This window comes from Delphinapterus leucas, chromosome 10 (genome assembly GCF_059928025.1).
Source record: "Delphinapterus leucas isolate spDelLeu-1000000601 "Yukka" chromosome 10, BTC_Dleu_Yukka2, whole genome shotgun sequence".
NCBI lineage: Eukaryota > Metazoa > Chordata > Mammalia > Artiodactyla > Monodontidae > Delphinapterus > Delphinapterus leucas.
The window spans coordinates 103397484-103421135 of NC_143138.1; the positions used below are offsets into that span (position 1 = coordinate 103397484).

Consider the following 23652-nt stretch of genomic DNA (forward strand, 5'->3'; position numbering starts at 1 on the left):
ATGAGAGAAGGGGTGCACTTTGAAGCAGGTAGAAGAAAACAGAGGCCTCTAGCCCTCAGTCTGTGTCTGGTCGATAGACAGATGTTGTTTGGTTTACACAGTGTTTTTTAATAACTTTTGAGTGAGTTGCCAGTATTTGGAAATTGGGAGATGTCCCATAGAATGAAAGAAGCTTTCATTCCCTGGCAGCCGCGGTGGTCCAGGCGAAGCAGGCACCCTCCCTAGCAGAGCGGCCTGCACCAGCTCGCCCCGGTCTCCTTGTGGCACTCGCTCTGCTGCCTTACAGTCCCTGCCAGGGCCCTGTGAGCACTGGACTTTGGGACTCTTGTTAGAGGTTGGTTTAGAAACTAGAAACTGTGCACTCTGTCCATAGGCTAAGTTCTGGATTTTTTAAACTGCAAAGTATTTCCTACTGGAAATACTTTTTACCTTGAAACACTGGATTTCTTTTTTTTGTGCCTATTTTAAACTGACATATAACATACACATGGAAAAGTGTAAAAATACCTATAGTTTAACAATAATGAAGTAGACGCTCATGCAGTCACCATTCAGCTCAAGGAACAGAGCACGGGCGGCACCACAGACGTGGCTCGTGCCCTCCCAGGTCATAGCCCCTCACCTTTCCTACACGTCCCCCACAGAGCGCAAGAGTGGTGTGGCAGTGGCTTCTGTGGCAGTCATAACCCTGTACACCCGGGTGTGTGTCCTAGGCAGTGTGGCTTAGTTTTGCCCCTTTTATAAACTTTATCTGAGCAGAACCTACTTTAGGTGCTGTGTCTTGCTTCTTTACCAGCCTTTTCTTTGTGAGGTTCAGCTCGTGGTGTTGTATCTGGAATAACAGTGGAAGTGGCTCACAGGACCTCCTTCCTAGTTTAAAATCTTTCTGAGTACTTCTCGAAAACTTAATGAACATGTGACAGATTTTATTTAACTCATTAAGTAATGAGATAAAAAGTAAGGTGTTACAATTAGTTCAAATATCTGAGTACATTTTAAATGTATTTTTATTTATTAAAAAAAATATTTTTCTGGACTTCCCTGGTGGCGCAGTGGTTAAGAATCCGCCTGCCAATGCAGGGAACACGGGTTCGAGCCCTGGTCCGGGAAGATCCCACATGCCGTGGAGCAACTAAGCCCGTGCGCCACAGCTAGTGAGCCTGTGCTCTGGAGCCTGCGAACCACAACTGCTGAGCCCACGTGCCACAACTACTGAAGCCCGCGTGACTGGAGCCCATGCTCTGCAACAAGAGAGGCCACTGCAGTGGGAGGCCCATGCACTGCGATGAAGGGGGGACCCCACTCACTGCAACTAGAGAAAGCCCGCACGCAGCAGCGAAGACCCAATGCAGCCAAAAGTTAAAACACACACACACACATATATATATTTTTTTCTGACATTGATAAAAGATGACAAAACGCACCTTTACATGAATGCATATGTTTGGGTTGCTTAAAGTTAACTTACATGCTTTAAAATTTGAAAAAATAGAGATAAATTTCCTGGGATTCTGTTTTGTGATTTGCCAATTTTGAGGGGACGAGACAATGCAGTTCTTTTGATGGCAGCAAGGTGAAGAGAAATTTCTTGATCCTGACACAGAGTAAAAAGACAGGCCATTGACTATCTTCAAAAAGGAACCCTGCCCGTCTTCCTCTGCCTTTGAATTCCTGTGAAGTGGCGGAGGGGTTGGGGAGGAAGTGGTGAGCTGACCAGGAATGAAAAGCAAGGAGTCTGTGCTGTTTCCTTGGCGTGATGAAGGTCCCTGTCAGGGATGTAGAAACCTGAGCCAGCAGATGAAACCTGTACCGTTCACGATGTCATTGCCGGAGATGGTGCCAGCCCGACCCTGTTCCTGGCTAGCAACCGGTTTCATTGTCCGTCACCCACATCCCCTGCCTGCTTGTCAGCACAGAGCAACTGCCAAACAAATATGGGGGCTAGTGAGAGACGGGAATGCCTTTCTTCCCCTACTCAAGGAATTTCATGTTACAGTCGTCTACCAGTAAATAGAGGGAAGCATTCCATTTGAAGGAACTTATCTATGTGGGATATAAAAGTTTTGATTTAAAAATAAATCAAGTTAATTTTAAAAGTACAGAAATTTCCAATTTTGTCACAATCTTCTGTTGTCACAATTCATGTTGTTCGGAAAATTTTTGTCTTGATGTTCAGGAACTAAGCGTTAGGTAAGGTAGAAATGAAATGCAGCCTCTCTTTTGGGACTATTCCAAGACTTCCATTGGTAGGTGAACAGATTAAAGGAAAGTGGAGTAAAACTTTTCCTTAACTTTAATATCTGAGAGTCTTTGCCCTGACTGGGTTTCTGGGGAAAGAAGGCAAACAACCCATTGATAGGATAATGACCAGGTTTGAAGGTGGGAAGTGACCGAGAGTGTCTAAACCATGGGCAGTGTTTCTCTGTGCCACTGGGATATTTCCCTGTTGCGACAGAGGCGGCTTGGTGGTGAGGACACCCAAACCATTACGGGGCTTCCCACCCACAGAGTGGTGTACAGCTCCACGTCACGGGCAGGACAGAGTTCTTCACTCGTTCTTTAGATGAGTGTCTCAGCTGGGGCTGTACACTGGACCATCCGGGGAGCTTTAAACTCATAAAGATGACAGGGTCCCACCCCTTGAGATTCGGAGGCAAATGGTCTGAGTGCAGTCGAGGAGGGGGAGTTGTAGGAGCTGTCAGGTGAGTGTGCAGGGTGAGAGCTGTGAGTGGGCCCGGCAGAGGTTCGGAGCCGTGCTCCCTCAACTTCAGCCACTGGAATTATTTACTTCGGTATTTCTTTTTAAAGTGACTTGGCAGTTTGGCGCACAAATACAGAAGAGTGCACGGAACATCAATGTATACCTCGGCGGATTATTATACATTGAAAACCCATGAAACTAGCACCCAATCAAGAAAGAGATTATTGCCAGTACCCCAGAGCATCTGTATGGTTATATCTATCCTTCCATTTTTGAGATTCAGCCCTATGGCTGCGGGTAGCCATAATCGTTTCTCGTTGTTCCATGATATTCTATTGTGTGAATACACCGCAGTGCAGGTACCTCTCCCACTGCAGGTAGGCATGGGACTTTTCCCGGTGTTTGGCAACTAAGAATGACGCTGTGTGACTGTGTCCCTTGGTGCACATGTGCACTCAGGCCTCTTGGGTATATACCTTGGAGTTGAATTGCAGGGTCACGGGTATTCATGTAGTCAACTTTAGGAGACAGTAAATACCATGTTATTTACTTACACTCCCACCAGCAGTGTAAGCTTTCCTTTTGTTCTGCATCCTTACTAACTCTTGATACTGTCAGTCTTTTTAGTTTTAGTGATTCTGGAGGTTGTAGAGTAGTATTTTGTTGTTTTTTCTTTTTCCATTGTTAAAATTTTTATTTTGGAAAATATCAAGTACCCAAGAAGTGGTCAAGTGGTACGATGACCTCCCCCATGGTCCCATCTGATTGCAGAGCTGCTTTCATATCTATAAATATTTCAGTTATGTATCTCTGAAAAAGAAGGACTTAAAAAAATACCATTTTCATACCTAGGAAAAATTAACAGTAAATTCTTTAATATCATCACATATCTAGTTAATCTTCACATTTCAGGTTGTCCCGTGTCATAATGTTTCTTTTATAGTATTATTATGCAAATCAGTATACAAATAAAGGTCTGCATAATAGATTGGTTGGGAAGTGTCTTCTATCTTTTAAATCTGTGTTTCCCTTATGTTTCTATTTTTACCTTTGGGCAAAATACAAACTAGATAGAGACTGGGGTCGTACTCAAGGGCTGGCAGAAAGCGGGTGGTGAGCACTGTGGGCACATGCTAACTGGAAGCGAAAGGACAGGGCGAGTTTCATGAGAAAGGCCCTGCGGTAGGGTCGGAGGAAACGGGTCCTGGAGACTCGGACCCCAGTCCTGGGTCCACCCTGAAGAGGGATAGTCTCTCCGCCTCACCGCTGGCGCTGACGGTTGCATCTGCGAAGCGGAGACAGAGTCCTTCCATGGCTGCTTCGGGGCTGACGGCCCTCCTGCTGTCTCCCAGCCCCAACCCTCTGGACCGGGTGGGGGACTGCTTCTAAGGGCGGAGAGCTGCTGCAGCCTTGATTCTTAGTTTATTGTTGTTGGTGTGGTCTGCCAGCTTTCCCCTAAGTTCAGGGGTGCCTTCTGTAGCCCATCTTCGCCTGATCTGACCCAAGGGTGCTTCCCTCCTCACCTTTGAACTGATGGCAGGCACAGTGAGTTAGAATGGCTTTCTTGTTGAAGGTTTTAGAATCCTCTGAAAATAGATTTAATAGCTGTTAACTTACCTGTGGCATGGCTATGGTTTCGGAGGAAGCCATTGTGTCTCTTGACCTGGACTTTGGGAATTAGAGTCTGTGCAGGAGTGTGTATGTGCTATGTGTGTTTTCAGAGAAGCTGGGGTGGTGATGTGCATTTGTCTTCCTATTTTAAGAAAACCTTCAGTTACTAATGATTACCATTGCTTTGTTAGAAAAACCCAGTTTCCTTTTTTTCTCAAGTTACTGTAAATGTTATTGAAGCATAACGTGCATACATACAGAAAGGGGCATAAATCGTAACTGTGTAGCTCGATGAGTTTTCATAAAGTCAACACACTCATGTAACCAGCACCCGGATCAAGAAACAGACCTTACTAGAACTCCAGAAGCTCCTTATACCCTTTCTAGCTACTCTTCTTGTCCCCCGGGCCAGCAGGCAGAGACATGCGTGTATCGACGACTTTGAGGGGAAGAAACGTCTGATCCAGACAAGGCCTGGGTTTTCGTGCTGAGTTTGGGGGTGCCGCGGTGCAGGGGCTGTAGCATCCCGTGGCGCCCTCCTAAGAGATCATGGGCCTTATACAGAACTTGCAGGCACATCTGCAGGCAGATTTCTTGGGTGTTGGATGGTCTGCCTGATAACACCCCCCTCACCCCTAAGTGACTTCTTTGGCCTGTCCATTCACGTGTGCCTGTGGGGCTGAGCCTTCAGCCCGGGTGTTGACAGTCTCGCGGGGCCGCTCGGTGCTGCAGGTCCCGGCACGGGGAGACGCAGGGTGCCAGGTGGTGACCGGAGGGTGAGGAAGAAGGAAGGGTTGTGTCAGGGCAGCTTTGTAGAGCCGGCAAGTCTCTACCTGGAAGTCTGTGAGGCCAAAGGGTGGGAAGGATGCTTCCGGCAGCAAAAACATTGTACTTGAGGGCACTGAGGCCATCTTCTAAAAATTAACTTGACAACAAACGTTTATTGAACAGCTAATGTGGGTGATGTTTAGAACAGGAGAGAGACGTTTGCCTTCATTTACAGTATTCTAATCTAAGAACTGTAAATGCTTTATTATTGGGGACGGTTTGCTTTGGAGATGAGTTGCAAAGAGTTGTAGAACCACCCGCTACAAGTCGTGAATGACAGCTGGGTGTTTCTTCTTGGGGTGTGCAGTGAGGAGCAGCCCGGGCCCCAGGTGCCTGGCGGGGTGGCTGCCCTCGCTCTCAGCACGGACCTCTCATCGCTATCCTATGCCTTGCTCAGGCCTGGCGGTGGCAGAAGGGGCCTGGCGAGTTACTGCACTGGTTTTAGAAGTTTCCTTCAAGAGCCACAAATGCAGGAAACAAAGGCCCAGCGGAGGAGGATGGTTTGGGTTCAGAGACAGGGTTAGAGGCTTAAGCTAAATTTCACCGCCTTGGAGGAGTAGCAGTTGTCTGAAACAGTTTTGAGGAACGATGGCCTGTGTGTCTCGTTCTAGATCTGAACCTAGAAGGTCCCTTTGAGAAGGTGAAATAGAACAGTTCTCTGCGTTCCGAGCAGCTCCTCCGCTACGTGTGTGTGGGCGGTGCTTCCCCACCCAGGGTTACGTACGGGTGAGGGTGACTTGTTGGTTCTTATGACGTGGAGGTTTTATGGCTAAAATGGCTGTTAAAAGAATGAGAGGGAGTCGTGCTTCTCACCAGGGCTCGTTCATCTGCCGTCTGTCTCTTCCAGGGCTGCGGATAAAGGAGACCAAGGAGGTATACGAAGGCGAGGTCACGGAGCTCACCCCATGTGAGACGGAGAACCCCATGGGGGGCTACGGCAAGACCATCAGCCACGTGATCATAGGGCTCAAGACAGCCAAGGGGACCAAGCAGCTGAAAGTGAGTGCCTGCTCGTGGGCCGTCGCTCTGCCCCAGGATCGCCCCGCGCGGTGTGACCTGTCTGTGCACAGGGCCGACGGAGTCACGTGTGGGGCAGGGCTGGCACACGGAGGACTCAGTAAAGACGTGGCTCTTCTTGTCTTCTTTTTATTTATTTATTCATGTATTTATTTTTGATTCCGTTGGGTCTTTGTTGCTGCGTGCGGGCTTTCTCTAGTTGCGAAGAGCAGGGACTACTCTTTGTTGAGGTGCACGGGCTTCTCATGGCGGTGGCTTTTCTTGCTGTGGAGCATGGGCTCTAGGCGTGCGGGCTTCAGTAGTTGCGGCTCGCGGGCTCTAGAGCGCAGGCTCAATAGTTGTGGCGCACGGGCGTAGCTGTTCCATGGCATGTGGGATCCTCCCGGACCAGGGCTCGAACCCGTGTCCCCTGCATTGGCAGGCGGACTCTCAACCACCGCGCCACCAGGGAAGCCCTCTTCTTTTCTTCTTGTTGCCGAGGGAGCTGTGTATGTTAGGACCTGGGCTGTGTGGTGCCATCCTGTGTCCCACGCAGTGACCGTGAGTCCCAGGCCTGGGCATTGGCTGTTCAGTTCCAGTGCTCGTGCTCACAGGAAAAGCAGCGCTAAGGGACCTGGTAAGAGTTGAAGAGTGATGACAGCGGACTCCCTAGTGGCCCAACACAGAGTCCCGGCTGCAGTCCCTTTTGTGTGTTGGGCCCTATTAACCCGAGGTGGCTTCAGTGGTCAGTTGTGCTCAGGCCAGGGTCCCGGAGACAGTGTGGCGGTGGCAGTGGGGGAGGCCCTGGGTGAGCCTCCCACTCCTGTCCTGTAAGCCTGGAGGAGGCGGGCAGCAGGGATGCCTGGCAGGGAGCGTGGGTTTGGAGTCTCTGCCGCTCAGTGCAGTGTGGCCTTCTGCAGTGACTTCATCTCTGAGCGATAGTTTCTTTATCTGTTACATGGGAATAATAATTGCCTATCTCACAGAGTTATTGTGAGGATAAAAGTTGTAGCTTTGGGGGTGGCACCCAGTCACCTAAGAAGTGGTAGCTGTTGATGTTGTTGTGAGATGGGGCAGCCTTATTGTGGCTTTGCCTTATTAATAACAATGAATAACCTTTTCTTCACAGCTCTCACTTATTGTATGTGCCAGGCCCTGGGCCAAGTGCATCAACAAATCTGTGTGTGTGTGTGTGTGTGTGTTTGTGTGTGTGTGTAATTTCCCTCATTTTACAGATAAAAGAACGGAGGCTCGTGAGGAGGTTAAGCAGTCATCCTCGGATCACACAGCTAGTTAGTGGCAGGGCAGACTCTCTGAGTCCTAACCACTATGCTGCCTGCCCTCCAACTTGCTGTGTGACCTTTAGAAGTCAGTTGAGCTCTCTGGGCCTCCCTATCTAAACTGTGGTAGATTGACCGTATAATTTCCCCATCTTTGCTCTCCTCTGCGATTTTATTGTTCTTTGATTCTGTAAGGTGGTTTCTTGGTCACTGCTTTATGGAGATCATAAAAATGTCACTTCTTCAAAGGACCATTTTTCTTTATCCTAACAGCGTTTCCATCTCAGGAGCTTGCCTCTGCAAATACCTCTCTTAAACCCCTCCCCCTTCATCTCTCCCATTCTGTAGTAATTAGATTTCTTAGTAGGGTCTACCACCTTTCAGTAATTACATCTTCAGTCACTTCATTTGGGAAATTAACTGATATAAAAATGCTGGAGGCAAAAAAAAAAGTGTACTATCCAATATAGGATATATAAAATAAGATATGCAGTTTAAATTTTAGCTACCCATAAAGCTGTTTTGCACAGTTTCTTTAAGAAAATAACAAAAGGATGAATGTTTTGCTTACAAAATGAGTACTTCCAGCCACTTTGAGCATATGTACAAGCTGTTTGGATAGACGGAGTTCACATACTCGGTGAATATTTAAGTGTGAAGGAGGAAGTACCGCCATTTATGGAGAGCCTCCCTCATCCCAGCCCTGCGGTAGGGGCCTGCCACCCCCGTCTTCATGCTCATGGCAGTGGTCCAGGAGCTGTCGGGCCCATCCCACCGGGGAGATAGAGCCCTGGGTTCCCTCTGTGGTTACTCTTTGTAACAACTTCATTGAGGTCTCATTTTTAGTAAAATTCACCCATTTTAAGTGTACAGCTCAAGGAATTTTAATTGGTTTACAGAGTTGTACAGCTATCATCACAATCCAATTTTAGAACATTTTCATTACCGCAAAAAGAAACCTCATGCCTAATCTACTTTCTGTCTATATATTTGCCTTTTCTGAACATTTCATATAAATAGAATCATACAGTATGTGTTCTTTTATGTCTTGCTTTTTCTACTGAGTCCTGGTAAGGTTTTACTCTTTAATTTTGTTTGAGAGTTGAGAGTAGTAGCTCCTCTTGAAATCTAACTGAGAGAAACACTTCTAAATACTGACTCTGTACAAAAGATGCTGTCCCAGAACATTGATCACCTGAGGGGGGCCTGAGTCTGGATGATCTGGAGGAAGGCAGCAGTTCCCAGAATGTGCTACTTGCCTTTTCTGGAGATGTAAACAGGTGGGCCCAAGGGAGCAAACACTGGAATTTGAATCGACTGGCTTGGGAAAGATCCTGCTTTTATGTTTTCTTTGAATTTTACACATCTATGATGTGATCACAGCTGGGTGCTGTTACATAGATGAGGAAACTGAAGCTCAGAGAGCCTTGTCTAAAACCATAGGCCCACAGAAGGGCAGCCATGGAAAGTAAGCAGGTTCTGTCCGTGCTTCCGGTGCAGAAACTTTCACCCCTGCCCGGTGTGGGGAGGGCAAAGGATTGAAGCAGGGAAAGCAATCTCAAAAGGGGGTGTTAGGGTCTCTGGTCCCATGGACAGTATGGGCCCCACCTGGAAGTGGTCAGAGCCATATTTGCCAGTTTGCAGCCTCTGGAGTAAAAGGAAGGAGGAGCTTAGGTCTCCCTTTGTGCCCCTCTCCTGCCTTCTCTTTGGGACACTCAAACCCCAGAGCCTGTCTCCCCCATACATACACACACACACACTCCCTCCCTCCCTCCCTCCCTCCCTCCCTCCCTCCCTCTCTCTCTCTCTCTCTCTCTCTCTCTCTCTCTCTCTCTCCCTCCCTCCCTCCCTCCCTCTCTCTCCCCCTCTCCCTCTCCCTCTCCCTCTCCCTCTCTCTCTTCTCTCTCTCTCTTCTCTCTCTCTCTCTCTCTCTCTCTCTCTCTCTCTCTCTCTCTCTCCCCCCACTCTCTCCCTCCCCCCTCCCTCCCCCCCCCTCCCTCCATACGGTCATTAGCTACCTCAGCTCTCATAGAGGAAACTACCTTACAGTATATCAGAAATAAATACAACGTGGATTATAGTTCTCTGGTTCACTGTTTGTTTGTTTTTTTAAGCTGGACCCCAGCATTTTTGAAAGCTTGCAGAAAGAGCGAGTAGAAGCTGGAGATGTGATTTACATCGAAGCCAACAGTGGGGCCGTGAAGGTAATGCCACGAGGAGACCCAGGTGGCCAGGAAGTGGCTTTCTTTCTTCAGGGGGTCCGGGGTGCGTGGGAAGGGGCACTGTGTCTGCTGCGATGCTGATGGAAGGTCAGCAGTTGCCCCTTTATGTTTAGTCAAGTTTGCTTTCCCTTTATCTGCATTCTTTAACCTTCTCATGATTATAACAGACAGTCTGTTAGAAAAATACTAAAACCTGTTTAGAGGGGGAGAATGGTGAGGAAGCGAGACAACTGTAGTCATTTTCAAATTGAAATGTGCAGGGTATTTAATCTTCCTTTTATCTCTTCGGTATTTTCTTCCCAAGATATATGCATGTGGAAAGGAATGCTGCATTAGTTGGCATTCTTTTTATATCTGATTTCCAGTGTCCTGTACAGAGTTCCTCACTGTTTAATGGATGAGCATAATACTTCATATCATACAATAAATCACCCACCTGCAAAAGAGTCTGAACAGCCCCTCCGTCTCCAGTTAATCTACTGGATTTGCCCTTTATCGGGAATTGCATACAGTTAAGAGAAAGAGGGGGAAGATTCTGGGAGAGAGTATCGGGTGTTTTCAGCCGGGTTTTGGAACCCAGCGATGGGCAGATAGCTCCTTCTCTTGGCAGCAGGGAAGCAGAGGCCATGTTTGCAGTTTGTCAAGGCGGCTGTCAGGCCGCAGTGGGACCTGAGACTTTTATCTCACCCTGTGCCGCTTGGGGACTTGGCAGTGGAGCTCGCCAGGCACTCAGGTTTCGCTCTCTCTGCAGAGGCAGGGCAGGTGTGATACCTACGCCACCGAATTCGACCTTGAAGCTGAAGAGTACGTCCCCTTGCCCAAGGGGGACGTGCACAAGAAGAAGGAAATCATCCAGGACGTGACCCTGCATGACTTGGACGTGGCCAACGCACGGCCCCAGGTACTGCCCCCAGCTACGGCCGGGAAGCTGGCCCTGCTGGCGGCCCTGCTGGCGCGGGAGCCTTTTGTGTGCTGGAGGCTCCGGGATGAACTGTCAGTCTTGCTGCTTCTTAGGGCAGGCAGTCCTTTTCTGTCTGTGATGTTCAGCAATTAACATGGACAAGAGCTACGAGGGGCTCCTTTGTTGCATTTCAAATGCTCTAGTCACAGATGGTTTCCTGCGTATTGTTCCTTCTCCCAGCCGAGCCTCTGCCCCCCCCCCCCCACCCGAGCTGGCCAGCTTCTCCCTGGCTTCTCTCCAGCACTCGGCTCGGGCCTGGGCTGCTCTGGGTGTGAATGGCAGAGGGCAGGAGTGTTCTTTGAGCCCTTTGCAGGATTTTAGGGAGCCTGAGAAAGCTGTGTCTTCCCCCTGCTTAGCAGAATCCCCAGTTTTATAGCTTTGAGCTGGAACTGCCCCGTTCCTTATGCAAGTAGAAGATGGTTGCTTGCGTCCTGACTAATAAAGTGTGGGGAAAGCACGGGATGATTTTATGCCACCTCTGGGAAATGTGCAGTTCAGAGAAGCCGGCTCCTCCCTGCTGGTGGGCTTTGGGTTTGCTTTCCTCTCCGTCCTAAAAGAGGCCACCTCTTCACTAACAAGGGAATAGGCTTTCTAACCTGAAATTTGATCCATGGGTGTTGTCCCTTGGAGCCTTGGCAGAGAGCTTGCTGAAGAATCTCCCCCCAGTTTGTGAAACCAGCCTGCTGGGAGCCACTCGCCTGACGAGTCTCGCCAAAGTGGAGTCCGGGATTGTGTGGCTCCAACACTGTGGGCTCGGCCGACAGTCACTTCGGGTCTTCAGGGTTTTGTGATTTAGGGCTCTCTGATTTTGAGTTTACTCCTCTGTGAAAAGGGCATGATACTTCCTACCTGGCCCGGCAAGTATTTGGGAAACATTAGCTCCCTTTCACTGTTGAACATTCAGGGAGCGCCTGTGTCCCAGGGCCTGGAAACAGCAGGCGATCACGAAATGCTGACTGCTTGCTACCTGCACTGAGGGGCTGGCAGGTGGGTGCAGCAGCTGGTGAGCCTGCGCGGGGTCAGCCAGCCGCACGGACGGGCCCTGGGCTCCGAGCAAGTCTGGTAGCCGGGCCTAGTGAGAGGAGGGGGGGGACACGAGTCCATGCGTCTGTCCCCAGGGGGCTGGAGCAGCAGGACAGTGTTGGGGTCAGACGCCCCACGGAGGGGCTTCCCAGGAAACAGACTGTGGTTCCTGACAGGTGGGCCCGAATTGAGTCCAGAAGAGCTGGATGCCCAGGGAAGAGCTGGAAGTCCTGTGGGGTGAAGCCGTCCGGGACTGGGAAGAGACACGGCCGGGGTCGGGGGAGCGGCCCCACGGAGCTTGTTCTTCCCACAAAGGCATTTTGTTTAATTCTGGCCGCTCGGGGGAACCTCTCCAAAACTCCTCTGTGTTGAGAAGCTCCTCAAGCTTCCAGTGCAGGTGCCCAGGGTCTCCACATCTCAGGACCCCTGTCGAGTTGACGAGCTGACGTGGGGCAATTGACGAGGGGCACTGGGGTTGGGGGGTGGCGATGAGGCATTTGCAGCTGCCTTCGGAAGCAGGACTGATTCCTGAGTCTTCTCCTCTGCAGGGGGGACAAGACATCCTGTCCATGATGGGCCAGCTCATGAAGCCAAAGAAGACGGAGATCACAGGTGAGAGAAGAAGCAGAGCTGGGGGCCTGGGGTCTGACGGACCCGGTCCCCAGCCTGGCGAGTGCGTCGGGAGGCGCACTCCTTCCCCCTGACAGTGTGTGGCTGTCCTCGGTGTCCTCGCGCTCATCCCACCGATGGAGGCTGTCACGGGTCACGTTGCTTCTGCAGCGCATGGAGTCCCCAGGCGAGGTGGGAGTGTGGCTGCCCCTTGTGGGCCTGTAGCTTACCTGCTCCCCTTGCTAACTGGTACGCCCCTCTTTTTTCTAATTACCACCTATAGCTTTGTCACCTGAAAATGTTAAACATTAAAGCTCTGTTTTCTTTAAAGTTTCAGCCAGTGGCATGATCTGAGCCCTTTCTATTAGAGTTGCCTAGAGCAGCGCCCTTATCTTAACACAGCTTTGACCATCCTGCTTCATGGCTGTGGTGGAAGGTGCTGGTTTGTGGGCTGCTCCCTCCTGCTGTTAGTACAGGCGCTGGTTTGGACAATGAGAACTGTGACCTTGGACGGTTATTCAGCTTTTGAGAGGCTCTGTCCCTCTTAGAGCTCTGAGATGGTGCCTTTCCTCAGAACCTGTCATTCCTCACAGGTTTCCCTCCGGAGAGGATTCTGCACGCACCCGATTCCTTCCTCCAAGCACTTGATTGAAAGTTAATTAACGAAGCTTTGTCACACAGGGCCAAGAGAAAGGGTCATTCACCGAGTGCAGCACAGGGAAATTTGCATCTGAAAGTTCCCTTCTTCCTGGGTTGGGGGTGTGAGATAATAAGGCCTGGTGGGGAGTGTGACAGGCATGCAGAATGTGGTAAAAGCCATTTACAAACTTAACAAAACACAACTTCAGGGGAGGCAGCCAATTTTGTGACTTTTAGGTAAAGTTCACCCTATTTTCAGATGAAACTGAAGCCTGGAGTGGGGCTGTAGCCTGCTTGTGGGGTCACAGAGCTAGCAGTCAAACCCGGCCCTGAACTTAGGCTTGGATTGAGTTCGGGTGGAAGAGAAGAGAAAGGTGACAGCCTCCGCACCTGGCATTGACCCTGCTTGTCCATCCTTGCCGACTCCTAGATAAACTCCGAGGGGAGATTAACAAGGTGGTGAACAAGTACATCGACCAGGGCGTGGCAGAGCTGGTTCCGGGGGTGCTGTTCGTTGATGAGGTCCACATGCTGGACATCGAGTGCTTCACCTACCTGCACCGGGCGCTGGAGTCTTCCATCGCCCCCATCGTCATCTTTGCGTCCAACCGAGGCAACTGTGTCATCAGGTACCGTGAGGCTTTTCCACCTTCTGCCCGGGCTCATTTGTTCTTCCAGGATCACTTTCATCCCGTAGTGTCGTGAGTCAGGATGAGGGTGAGGGGTGGTCGTGTTCATTTCGAGGGAAGCAGAGTGGCTTGACTTCACTCTGTCACGGTCACCAGCGCAGCAGCCATCCTGTTTCTGCATATGAGGGCCTCGTCGTGGTGACTGGGGTTCCACTGGGGTGTGTCTTGGTCACCCGGTTGGAGTGGGCAAAGGTAAGGTCAGATGGGCCAGCCCTTGGCGACATGGCCTGTGTTAACTTCTGACCTCCTGCAAGCTCCAGGAGGTGTGTGCCTCGCCTTCACTCTCAGAGAGGAAGCAGAATGACACCGTGGCGCGGCCCTGGCCCTGAAGAATGACACCGTGGCGCGCCCCTGGCCCTGAAGATAGGGTGGGAGCCCAGGCCCCTGACAGTGAGGCCAGTCGTTTCTTTCTGGCCCAGACGTTCTGGGCGCCACACTGGCACCCCCCCCCAACCCCCTTAGGTCCACCTTCAGGAAGGGATCCCAGAGGACTCGCCCTCTTTTCAGCTCTCGAGCCTAAGCACCAGTGTGCCCAGTAGTTGGCTCACTGGTTTTCGGCACTCCCTTGAGTGTTGGGGCCTGTCTCAGCAGTGCTAGGGCATGAGGGGTGGTGCAGAGTCCTCTTTAAGCCTGCAGCACAGTAGTGAGGGCAGCAGAGCCCCGGAGGCCACATGCTTCTGGTAGCAGGGGGTGCAGGAATCTCGAAAGAGACCCCAAGGCCCTTGAGGGTCTCAGCACAGAGCTGGAGCCAAAGCTAGTGGGGAGCCTGGACTGCTGGCTCACCTAGACCTGCCTCGGAGGAGCTTTGTCTCCGCTGAGCTTATACAGAAGCCATGCTGCTGGCTGTGGGGCAGGCCCCCTGCTCAGGTGATCGCTCTCGCTCAGAAAGAGGATTTGTGTGCACGATGCAAGTGCCTGTGGCGGCAGCATCTTGCACCCCTCTTTGAAATCCCTGCGATGATGTCTTGACAAGACCACCGCCTGTCATCATCACAGGTGTCTTCTGCAATCTTAAAGGGCCGGCAGCTTGTACCAGGTTCAGCCAACTGGAGCCTGGCTACCTGGGCAGCATCTGGAAACTGGACACGTGGCCTGGTGAGCCTGGCGTCCCTGCCGCACAAGCCCTGTCAGCTTCCTGGACTTTGCTTTGGTCAGGCCTGCCTGGCTTCAGTCTGACAGCTGGCGGAAGGGCTCAGCCTGGGCGGATGGCGCCCCCTACCGAGGGAGCTCTGCTGATAGATGCCCCTCCCTCTCAGGCCCCGCAGAGCCAGGCAGCTTAGGGCAGGACCAAGATCTCTTAGGATCAGAGTCCTTCTCTTAGTCTCATCCCATCTAGGGAAAAAAAAAGTGCATAGAAAGGTGGCTCTGATCTCAACTCGCCCAGTGGGGCCTGGGAAACTTGACCCCAACCCCGTCCAGAGGGGTGTGAGTTCCAGAAACTATTTTTCACTAATATGTTGTCTGAAAGGAACTGTGTACCTAAGGTTCATAGCTTGGACAAATTTCCAGTCTTTGGTCTTTAATTCCTGAAAAATGCTTAGCAGTCTTTAAGCAGAGATTTTTTGTTTAAATTTTTACTTTTATGGACTCAAAACTATAAGAAAAAATTTTAACATTTTCTTATAAATTCTGTTCTTTTGTGTTTTTTCCTCTGATCTTTTCTTCTTTAGACTTTTTATATTTATTATGTCTGAATTGAAGTTAATTTATCGTGAGTGTTAGAGAGTTGGGGATATTTTAAGACGGCAAGTTGAGGTCTTTTAAACATTTCCCAAGAGAATTCCTAAATAGGACCTAAAACAAGGAGAGACATATGGCTTAAATAGAAGTAAATAACTAAAAATTACATGTAGTTTTTAAAGATTATTTTGTTTAATATGAAGATTACAGATATACCAAATATACTAAAATTTGAATCATGATAGAATTTCATCTTTAATAATTCTTTTTATTTTATTTATTTATTTTTTTTTTTGCGGTACGCGGGCCTCTCACTGTTGTGGCCTCTCCCGTTGCGGAGCACAGGCTCCGGACGCACAGGCTCAGCGGCCATGGCTCACGGGCCCAGCCGCTCCGCGACATGTGGGATCCTCCCGGAATGGGGCACGAACCCGCGTCCCCTGCATCGGCAGGCGGACTCTCAACCACTGCGCCACCAGGGAAGCCCCCATCTTAATAATTCTTCGTTATTAGTTTTAGAAATATTTGTTGATGGAAAAGATTTGTTTTCTCTAATGGTATCTTAATATTTTATATTTGCTACTATTTTCCTTTTTGTTTGGAAAGGTCTTACTTATTTTTAAATATTAGATTTAACAATTATTGATGGAGCATTTTATTCTTTTTTTGAATTTTTTCATTGTGGTAAAATGTATATAACATAGAGTTTGCCATTTTAATTATTTTTATGTGTACGGTTCAGTGGCACTAATTACTTTCACAATGTTGTACAGCCATCACCACCATCCATCTCCAGAACTTTTCCTTCACCTCAAACAGAAACTCTGTCCCCATTAACCAGTGAGTTCCATATCCCTTCCCCCAGCCCCTGGTAATCTCAAATGTACTCTGCTTCTGTGAATTTCCTATGGGTGGAATCATACAGTATTTGCCCTTCTGTGACTGACTTCTTTCACTTAGCGTAACGTTTTCAAGGTTCATCCTGTTGTAGCATGTGTCAGGACATTTTATTCTTGCAGTAATAAATATACACTCACAGTTCAACTGACCGGATAGAGTTTCAACAGATAGATTTTCTTTTACTGAAGTTATATTTCTAGAATGTTTACTTATTTTTGAAACTTACTGAAGGTTAGCTGCAAATGACCTGCCCTTGTTCTTTGACCGTAGACTGCAGGCTGGTCTCGCTGGGGAGGCCAGCCTCGGTGCTGATGGGCTCCTGAAGGCGGAGGCAGGCCCGGCTCAGCTCACTGAGCTTGTAGGCCCGCGTGCCGCCAGGCTGGCCCAGCCCTCATCGCATCAGGAGCTGCAGCCCTGCGGCCCGGTGGGTTGGCGGGGTTCTTCTCCCGGGCCGCTCTCCTCTGGTCTGGCTAAGGATTCAAGAGAACAACAGGCAAAGGACGTGACGGGACAGTTCCCAGAACGAAATGAAGTAACAGGGAAAGCATTCAAATGATTCATTAGTAATCAAGGAAATGCAAATTCAGATGATGTGTTATACTCTTCGTTTTTCTACACCTTTAAGCAGCAAACTTTTTTTTTTTAATAAATTTTTTTATTTATTTGTTTTTATTTTTGGCTGCGTTGGGTGTTCGTTGCTGCGTGCGGGCTTTTCTCTTTTTGTGGAGAGCGGGGTTTACTCTTCGTTGCAGTGCGTGGGCTTCTCATTGCAGTGGCTTCTCTTACTGCGGAGCATGGGCTCTAGGCACGTGGGCTTCAGTAGTTGTGGCACGCAGGCTCGGTAGTTGTGGCGCACGGGCTTAGTTGCTGTACGGCATGTGGGATCTTCCCTGAGCCTGTGTCCCCTGCATTGTCAGGCAGATTCTTAACCACTGTGCCACCAGGGAAGCCCACAAACTTTTTTTTTTTTTTTTTTTTTTTTTGCTGCGTTAGGTCTTTGTTGCTGCGCACAGGCTTTCTCTAGTTGCGGTGAGCGGGGGCTACTCTTCCTTGCGGTGCTTAGGCTTCTCATTGCAGTGGCTTCTCGTTGCAGAGCATGGGCTCAAGGTGCGCGGCTTCAGTAGTTGCAGCATGCGGGCTCAGTAGTTGTGGCTCGAGGGCTCTAGAGCGCAGGCTCAGTAGTTGTGGCGCACAGGCCCAGTTGCTCCGCGGCATGTGGGATCTTCCCAGACCAGGGATTGAACCCGTGTCCCCTGCATTGGCAGGCGGATTCTTAACCACTGCACCACCAGGAAGTCACAGCAAACTATTTAAGAATTAGAATACTCAGTACTGGCTGCAGTGCGATGGGATCAGATCTCTCATGTAGCTGCGTAAATTAGGATATTCGTTCGTTCATTCATTCGTTTGATTAAGGAGATATTCACGGTTGTGTCATGCTCTGTGAGAGTTGCTGAGGAAATGTTCATGGCTGTATGCATACAATTATTTATCAAAACACCATGAATAATAATACCAACAACTGGAAACTACCTAAATGCCCAACGGTTTGAATTAAGTAAAACACTTGATGGTCTGTTAAGACTGAAGCAACATGGACAAAAGCAAAAAAGAAAAAGTCTACATACATAGTATAACTTACGAAAATTTGGCAAATACCTATATGAATATTTTTAATGTGATTTTAGGTGGCTTTTTTTCTCCTCCCCAAATTTCCTGTGGTGTTGATATTTGCTAAAATAATGACGTTGTTTCTGACACCACCTGAGTTAGTAGTCTGTGTCCTCTGCGGTCCTGCCTCTGGCTCTCAGGGCGAGAACTAGCTGCTTTGTCATCGTGGCGGCCTCAGCCTTGTTTCCAGTGTCCAGTTTCTGGTCTCAGAGGGGCCTGAGCGATGTGGCGCTTCTGGCCTTTCAGGGGCACGGAGGACATCGCCTCTCCCCACGGCATCCCTCTCGACCTTCTGGACCGAGTGATGATCATCCGGGCCACGCTGTACACCCCGCAGGAGATGAAGCAGGTGAGCGCCGCCCCCTTCTCCCCTCGTTCGCTCCCCGTGTCCCCGATGCCCAGCGAGAAGGCCCCCCACCTGAACGGCGTGTGAGCCAACTGGCACGTGGCCTGAACTGGCACAAAACCTCAGCTGCCTGTGGTCTTGGCTGTTCTCTCTTCTACTCCATCCCTTCCTGTAAACTTAGGAAAGGGACAGTGAGAAAATCGCCTTGGTGACAGCCATTAGGGAGGCCACCAGCTCTAGGAAAGAGGCAGCAGAACATCATGTAGTGAGAGGCTCTATCCTGGGCGCTGGCCCGCCAGGACCCACACAGGCACCTCTGGCAGGCGCAGAACCCAAGTCCTAGCGGAGGCTCTGCCCGGGCTGCTGCCGAGGCTGTGGAGATGGTAGTGAAACAGCATCACAAGTGTAGAGGCCGTGTGGAATGGAGGACACGAACCTAAGCTCACAGGAAGAGGCGTGACGGTGCACAGGGGAGCATTTAGCTCAGCGCCCCACGTAGCGTGTGCTCAACCCTGCATGAACTGAGTCTGGCTGAGGCTTGGGAGCGGGGGCTGGCGGGATGCATGGGATTGGCCTCGTCGACCCCATGTGTGCCCCACAGTGCCTCGGCACCTTTGGAAGCCGCAGTCCCCTTTCTGATGCTTCCAGGCAGTCGTTTCCCCCCTTTGACGGCTGAGTCACTGAGTGGCGAGTCCAGGACGCAAAGCCAGACTGTGCCCTGCAGAGCCCAGCCATCTGCTCTGCCCACCCTTGCCCCAGACGGTCTTGCTGAGGCATAGGTCTCTCACTGTGGGGTCAGCATGTGGCCACAGCTGGGGCCGTGGAGTGGCCCAGGGCTGCACTGACATCTCGGTGAGCTCTGCCGGACCCTCTCCTCGCCAGAGCACAGGCAGTCTTTGTTAGGCATTGTGCTGGGCCATTTGATCCCCCGTCACCTCGAGGTAGGGAGAACTGTCTTCACTGGCATTCTTAAAGGGGAGGACACTGAGACTTAGTCTGGTTAGCCTGCCCGAGCTCACACAGCGGGTCAGTGGCTAGGCGGTGGCAGGACGTATAACTGGAATCCAGGCTGTCTGATCCTGAAGCCTGTGTTTTTGATCGCTTTGCCGCCAGCCTCCTCCCCGCTAGAGATGTCTCAGCTGGGAGTGGAGTCCCTGTGGTAGTTGGTCAGCAAGCCTCTCCTTTTGGAGCTCAGAGGGCCGCTCCTGGACACTCGCCAGCAGCTCCCCTGCCTGCCTGCGGCCCGTCTGGCCTGGCCCTGCTGGCATGTCTTGTTGACCAGCACGAGGAGCGCTGGTGGTGTGTGGAGCCAGAGATCTCCCTGCATAAGCAGCACAGACAGGACACCCATGCGGTTCGGTTCACGGAAGCAGCTGGGTGCGTCAGTTAGGAGGTGGCGTTCGTGGCTGGGGCCTTGTCACCAGGTGATGGTCTCTTGCTCTTGGATGAACGCTAGGTTGAAGCCAGGGCTTTCACTGCTGAGGAGCAGAAGCCAAAGCAGGGGAGAAACTGCCCCCTTCCCTACCCGGACTGTTGGACCGGAACCCCAGCCTGTACCCCGCGGTGCTTCGCGGCCTCTGTTCACCAGGAGATGAGCTCCCTCGGCTCAAGGCTGTCGTGGGGACCGAGGGAGACAGTGACGGCAACTCGGGGGGGGGGGGGTGCGGCCGTCACGGCTGCTGTTCACAAACCCAGAGCACGCGGTCCTAGCTCCCTGGCACGTGCGCTGTGCCCCAGAGCCTGGAGGCTCGGCCAGGGGATCTCTTCTCGGGCTTTCTTTGGGGTTAGCAGAGGATAGACCAGCTGCCAGACGAGCACGGCTTTGTTCGTGCTGTTCAGGGGACAACATCAGCATTTTTACTGGAGCCCTGGGTGAGTTTTTTAAAAAGCAAAGTAAATGTAACTTGGGTACTCTGCCGTCAACGCCGACACCCTCATAAACTATCCCTGCAGGTTATTAAATGATTAAAGATCTAATTTATGAACTGTCCGTTTCCGAGCGGTCTGAAACAGGAGCTCCTGGGATTGCTCTGACCTGCTCTAGAGAGAATGAGAGCAGAGCATCCCTGACAGCCCTCCAGTGTCACCGTGGCTCGCCGAAGGCCAGACGCTCCGGGCTGGTGCTCTCCCCCAGACCAGGTTCCAGGACCCAATGTTTGCATCTCCTAGAGTTTCCAAAGGCCCCCAGGGGACTCCTTGGTCATCCCAGCTGTGGGTGAGAAGCTCTTTCTATTTGGGAGCACAGAGCTGCCCCGCTCTGACCTTCATGGCCGGAGGGGAGTCCTGTGGCTGGAGCCTTCTGCTCTCTCCTTTCCCTGCCGTCCTTGGGCCTGTCCAGTAACGTCTCTGCTCAGCTGCATTCCACTTTGGACCCCAGACAGTGGACGCCTCACGCACGTACTAAGATTCTTTTGACAGAGGTCACACTTGGCAGCCCCCTGGCTGAACAGATGTGGCCAGTGCAGTGTTTGTGAAATGTTTAAATAAGTTGACAGCATTCAGCAGTCAGGACATTTCATACAAAAATCTGAGTTCCGAGTCTCTCTTGACGAAATGAGAGCCTTTCCTGCCAGCACCCGGGCCTCAGCCCTGGCGGCGCTGGTTGCAGCAGCGGGGCTGCCTTGCCTGGTACGTGCCGGCCCGTCCACCTCGGCCCCCCGTCCGCTCACTGCTGACATCTGCGGGACCTGGTTCCTACCGAGCCGGGCCTTTCTCATTGACAGCGGCTGCCACGCTGGGTCCCCTTAACCAGGGTCACCAGACGCTAACCTCCGTACCCCTGCAGCTCCTGCCCTCGGGGTCTCTGCCTGAGAGCTGAACGCCCATTTGAAGTGTCCACCTCCTAAACCTCTGGTCCCTCTCCCCTTGTGAGGCTTTGGCTGGGGGCCCAGTCTTTCCCACTTCCACGCCTGTATCCCGGGTGTGTTTTTATGGCTTTAATTTAAACAGGGGCTTCTTGATAACTTGTTTACGAAGCTGACAAAGTGAAAAATTCCTGTATTATATGAGGCTCGAAGTCCTCGAGTTATCTCAGCTCCACAACACACAACATCATTATCCCGCTGCCCCTTATCACTCAGTGCTGGTGCGCCTGCAGGATCCTGGTGCCACTTGTGTTACCGTGTCCCCACGCCAGCCTGCTTCCCCTCCAACTTTACCAGGATCTCAAACTGCACAAGCGTCAGCCTCTTCTTTCTTGACAGATGAGATATCTCCCAGTGATGTTATGAGAGCTGGTAAATGTTTAAAAGTAACTTTTAAAATTTATTTAACCATCACATTTGTCAAGCAAATAAGAAGTGTCTCTTCTTGCCTGAGTGCTTAGAGGTGGCGGTGCCCCTGCTGGGGAGGTTAGCTGCCGCTGAGGGAGCCGGGGCAGGCAGGGTGGGCGCAGGGGCAGCGCCGCCCTGGTGCACACCTCGGGGTACCAGCTGCCTTCCAGTCGGCGTGGGGCTGTGCCCCCGACTTGTGCGAGGACAGCAGTGCCCGTGGGGTCGGCTCTGCCCCACCGGCCCCGCTTGGGGCGTCTGTGCTATTAGGAGATGGGACGGGAACACTTGAGGTCGGTCACTGTTGATCACAGTGTTTCTCCTCCAAAAGATCATTAAAATCCGAGCCCAGACAGAGGGAATCAACATCAGTGAGGAGGCGCTGAACCACCTGGGGGAGATCGGTACCAAGACCACTCTGAGGTGAGCTGGCCGTGCCCGGACCCCGCCAGCGCCTTCCCAGGGCGCGGGATCGTGCCTGCTCTTCCGGGGTGGTGGGTCTCATCCTGCGGCAGGTGCAGCACAGCTAGACAGTGGTGTTGAGAAAGCTGAGCGACAGGTTAAGTCCCCCCTGTCCTGTAGCAGACGGTCCTGCTGGTGGAGAGCGTGCTCTGCCTGGCGGCCCCCTGCGTGGAGGAGATGGACGGAACCGGAGACCGGGTGCAGGGCAGGCAGCCCCTCTGCTCCGGCCCTGTGCTGCAGCGTCTGCTGGGCGGGGAGGAGCACAGGCAGAGGTGGCTCTCCTGACTGCCCACCAGCGGCCGGAAGCCAGTTGCTTGGAGGGTGACCCTTCTCAGTGTCCTGACTGCTTATGAGTCATGACTTCACAGTGTTCGGCCTGGCCGTTTCCCTTTGAGTCAGTTCCTCGCTCCTAAGGTTGAAGCAGAATGCAGGCTGTTTTGTTTGGGTGGAGTGGTGCTTTCAGAAACTCCTGGACTTTTTGCCTTTGGTTGGGGCCTTTGCTTTCATGGGGCTGTGTGTTCATTTCTCCGCCATGGTCCCTGTCCCGATCTGGACCCTGGCGTTGCCTGCTTGCCGCTGTAGACTTCCAGGTTTGTGGTCCCTTCCCAGCAGCGGTGGAGGGCCTCCTGCTGGAGGGGAGGACCTCTAGGCAGTGACAGGTTCGGGGAGCAGGGCGTATACGTCATGCCGGTGGCTTCTGGCCCCTCCCTGGTGAGGCTGTGACTCCAGGTCTCTGAAAAGTGCAACTCTCCCCTTGTCTGCTGTGTCTGCAGCAGCTGGCCCAAGCTTCTGCAGCTCCCTCAGTGCACCTGCTGACTTGGGGAGGGGGCTCCCATCCGTGGCCCTGCTTCACACCTGCCTTGACCCCGGCCGCTCTAGGTACGCGGTGCAGCTGCTGACCCCGGCCAACCTGCTGGCCAAGATCAACGGGAAGGACGACATTGAGAAGGAGCACGTCGAGGAGATCAGTGAGCTCTTCTACGACGCCAAGTCCTCAGCCAAAATCCTGGCTGACCAGCAGGACAAGTACATGAAGTGAGACGGCCGAGGTCTTCTGCGCGGAGACTCCGGGTAGGCCCGCTCCCGCTCTGGCCTGCGGGCAGGCGGCTTGCCCCCGGGCTGGGCTTTCCCCACTCGGGCGGGTGGCAGCGCTGTCAGTTGGTGCGGAAGAGTTTCTTTTTAAGTTATCGTGACTCATCCCGTGGTTGCTTTGAAGAAACCCTGCCTTATCTGGTGTGTTTTCTAATAAACCCTGATAGGTTATTTTGATGATACCTGTCTGACTTTTCTTTTAATTTTTTAAAAAGTAAACTTTGTGTTTTAGAGCAGCTGGAGATGTACAGAATTGCTGTGAAGATGGTGCAGGGGTCCCTTGCTGTCAACATCTTACAGCCACGTGGCATGTTTGTCATGTGCGATGAGCCCGCAGCACGTGTCCTTGTGCTTTGTGCATGCTTTCTCAGTGATCCGCTGTCCTCTCTGTCCCAGGATCCGTCCAGGGCCCGCGTCACATTCAGTCGTCATGTCTCTTGTGGTTTCCTGGCTGGGACAGTTGCTCAGACGTTCCTTGTCTTTGATGACCTTGACAGTTTTGAGGAGTGCTGGTCAGGTACTCTGTCCCATATCCCTCAGTGGGGCTTGTTTGATGTTTTTCTCATAATTAAACTGGGATTGAGGGTCACAGGGAGGAAGAGCACAGGGAAAGGGACATTTCCATCACGTCCTGTCAAAGGTGTGGCCGCCGGTAGGCTCACGGCTGTTGTGT

General features: G+C 51.6%; 1 protein-coding gene across 1 annotated transcript in view; it reads left to right on the forward strand.

Annotated features, from left to right (window-relative positions):
• Window positions 1-23159, forward strand: part of RUVBL1 (RuvB like AAA ATPase 1) — a 35113-nt gene extending 11954 nt beyond the window's left edge. Inside the window, exons 4-11 of the mRNA XM_022562530.3 lie at window positions 5988-6139; window positions 9531-9620; window positions 10390-10539; window positions 12171-12234; window positions 13301-13499; window positions 18057-18159; window positions 21757-21848; window positions 22767-23159. Of these exons, the coding sequence (XP_022418238.3) occupies window positions 5988-6139; window positions 9531-9620; window positions 10390-10539; window positions 12171-12234; window positions 13301-13499; window positions 18057-18159; window positions 21757-21848; window positions 22767-22926 (1010 nt within the window). The 3' untranslated portion in view covers window positions 22927-23159. The remainder of the gene's footprint in view (window positions 1-5987; window positions 6140-9530; window positions 9621-10389; window positions 10540-12170; window positions 12235-13300; window positions 13500-18056; window positions 18160-21756; window positions 21849-22766) is intronic.
• The last annotated feature ends 493 nt before the right edge of the window (window positions 23160-23652 follow it).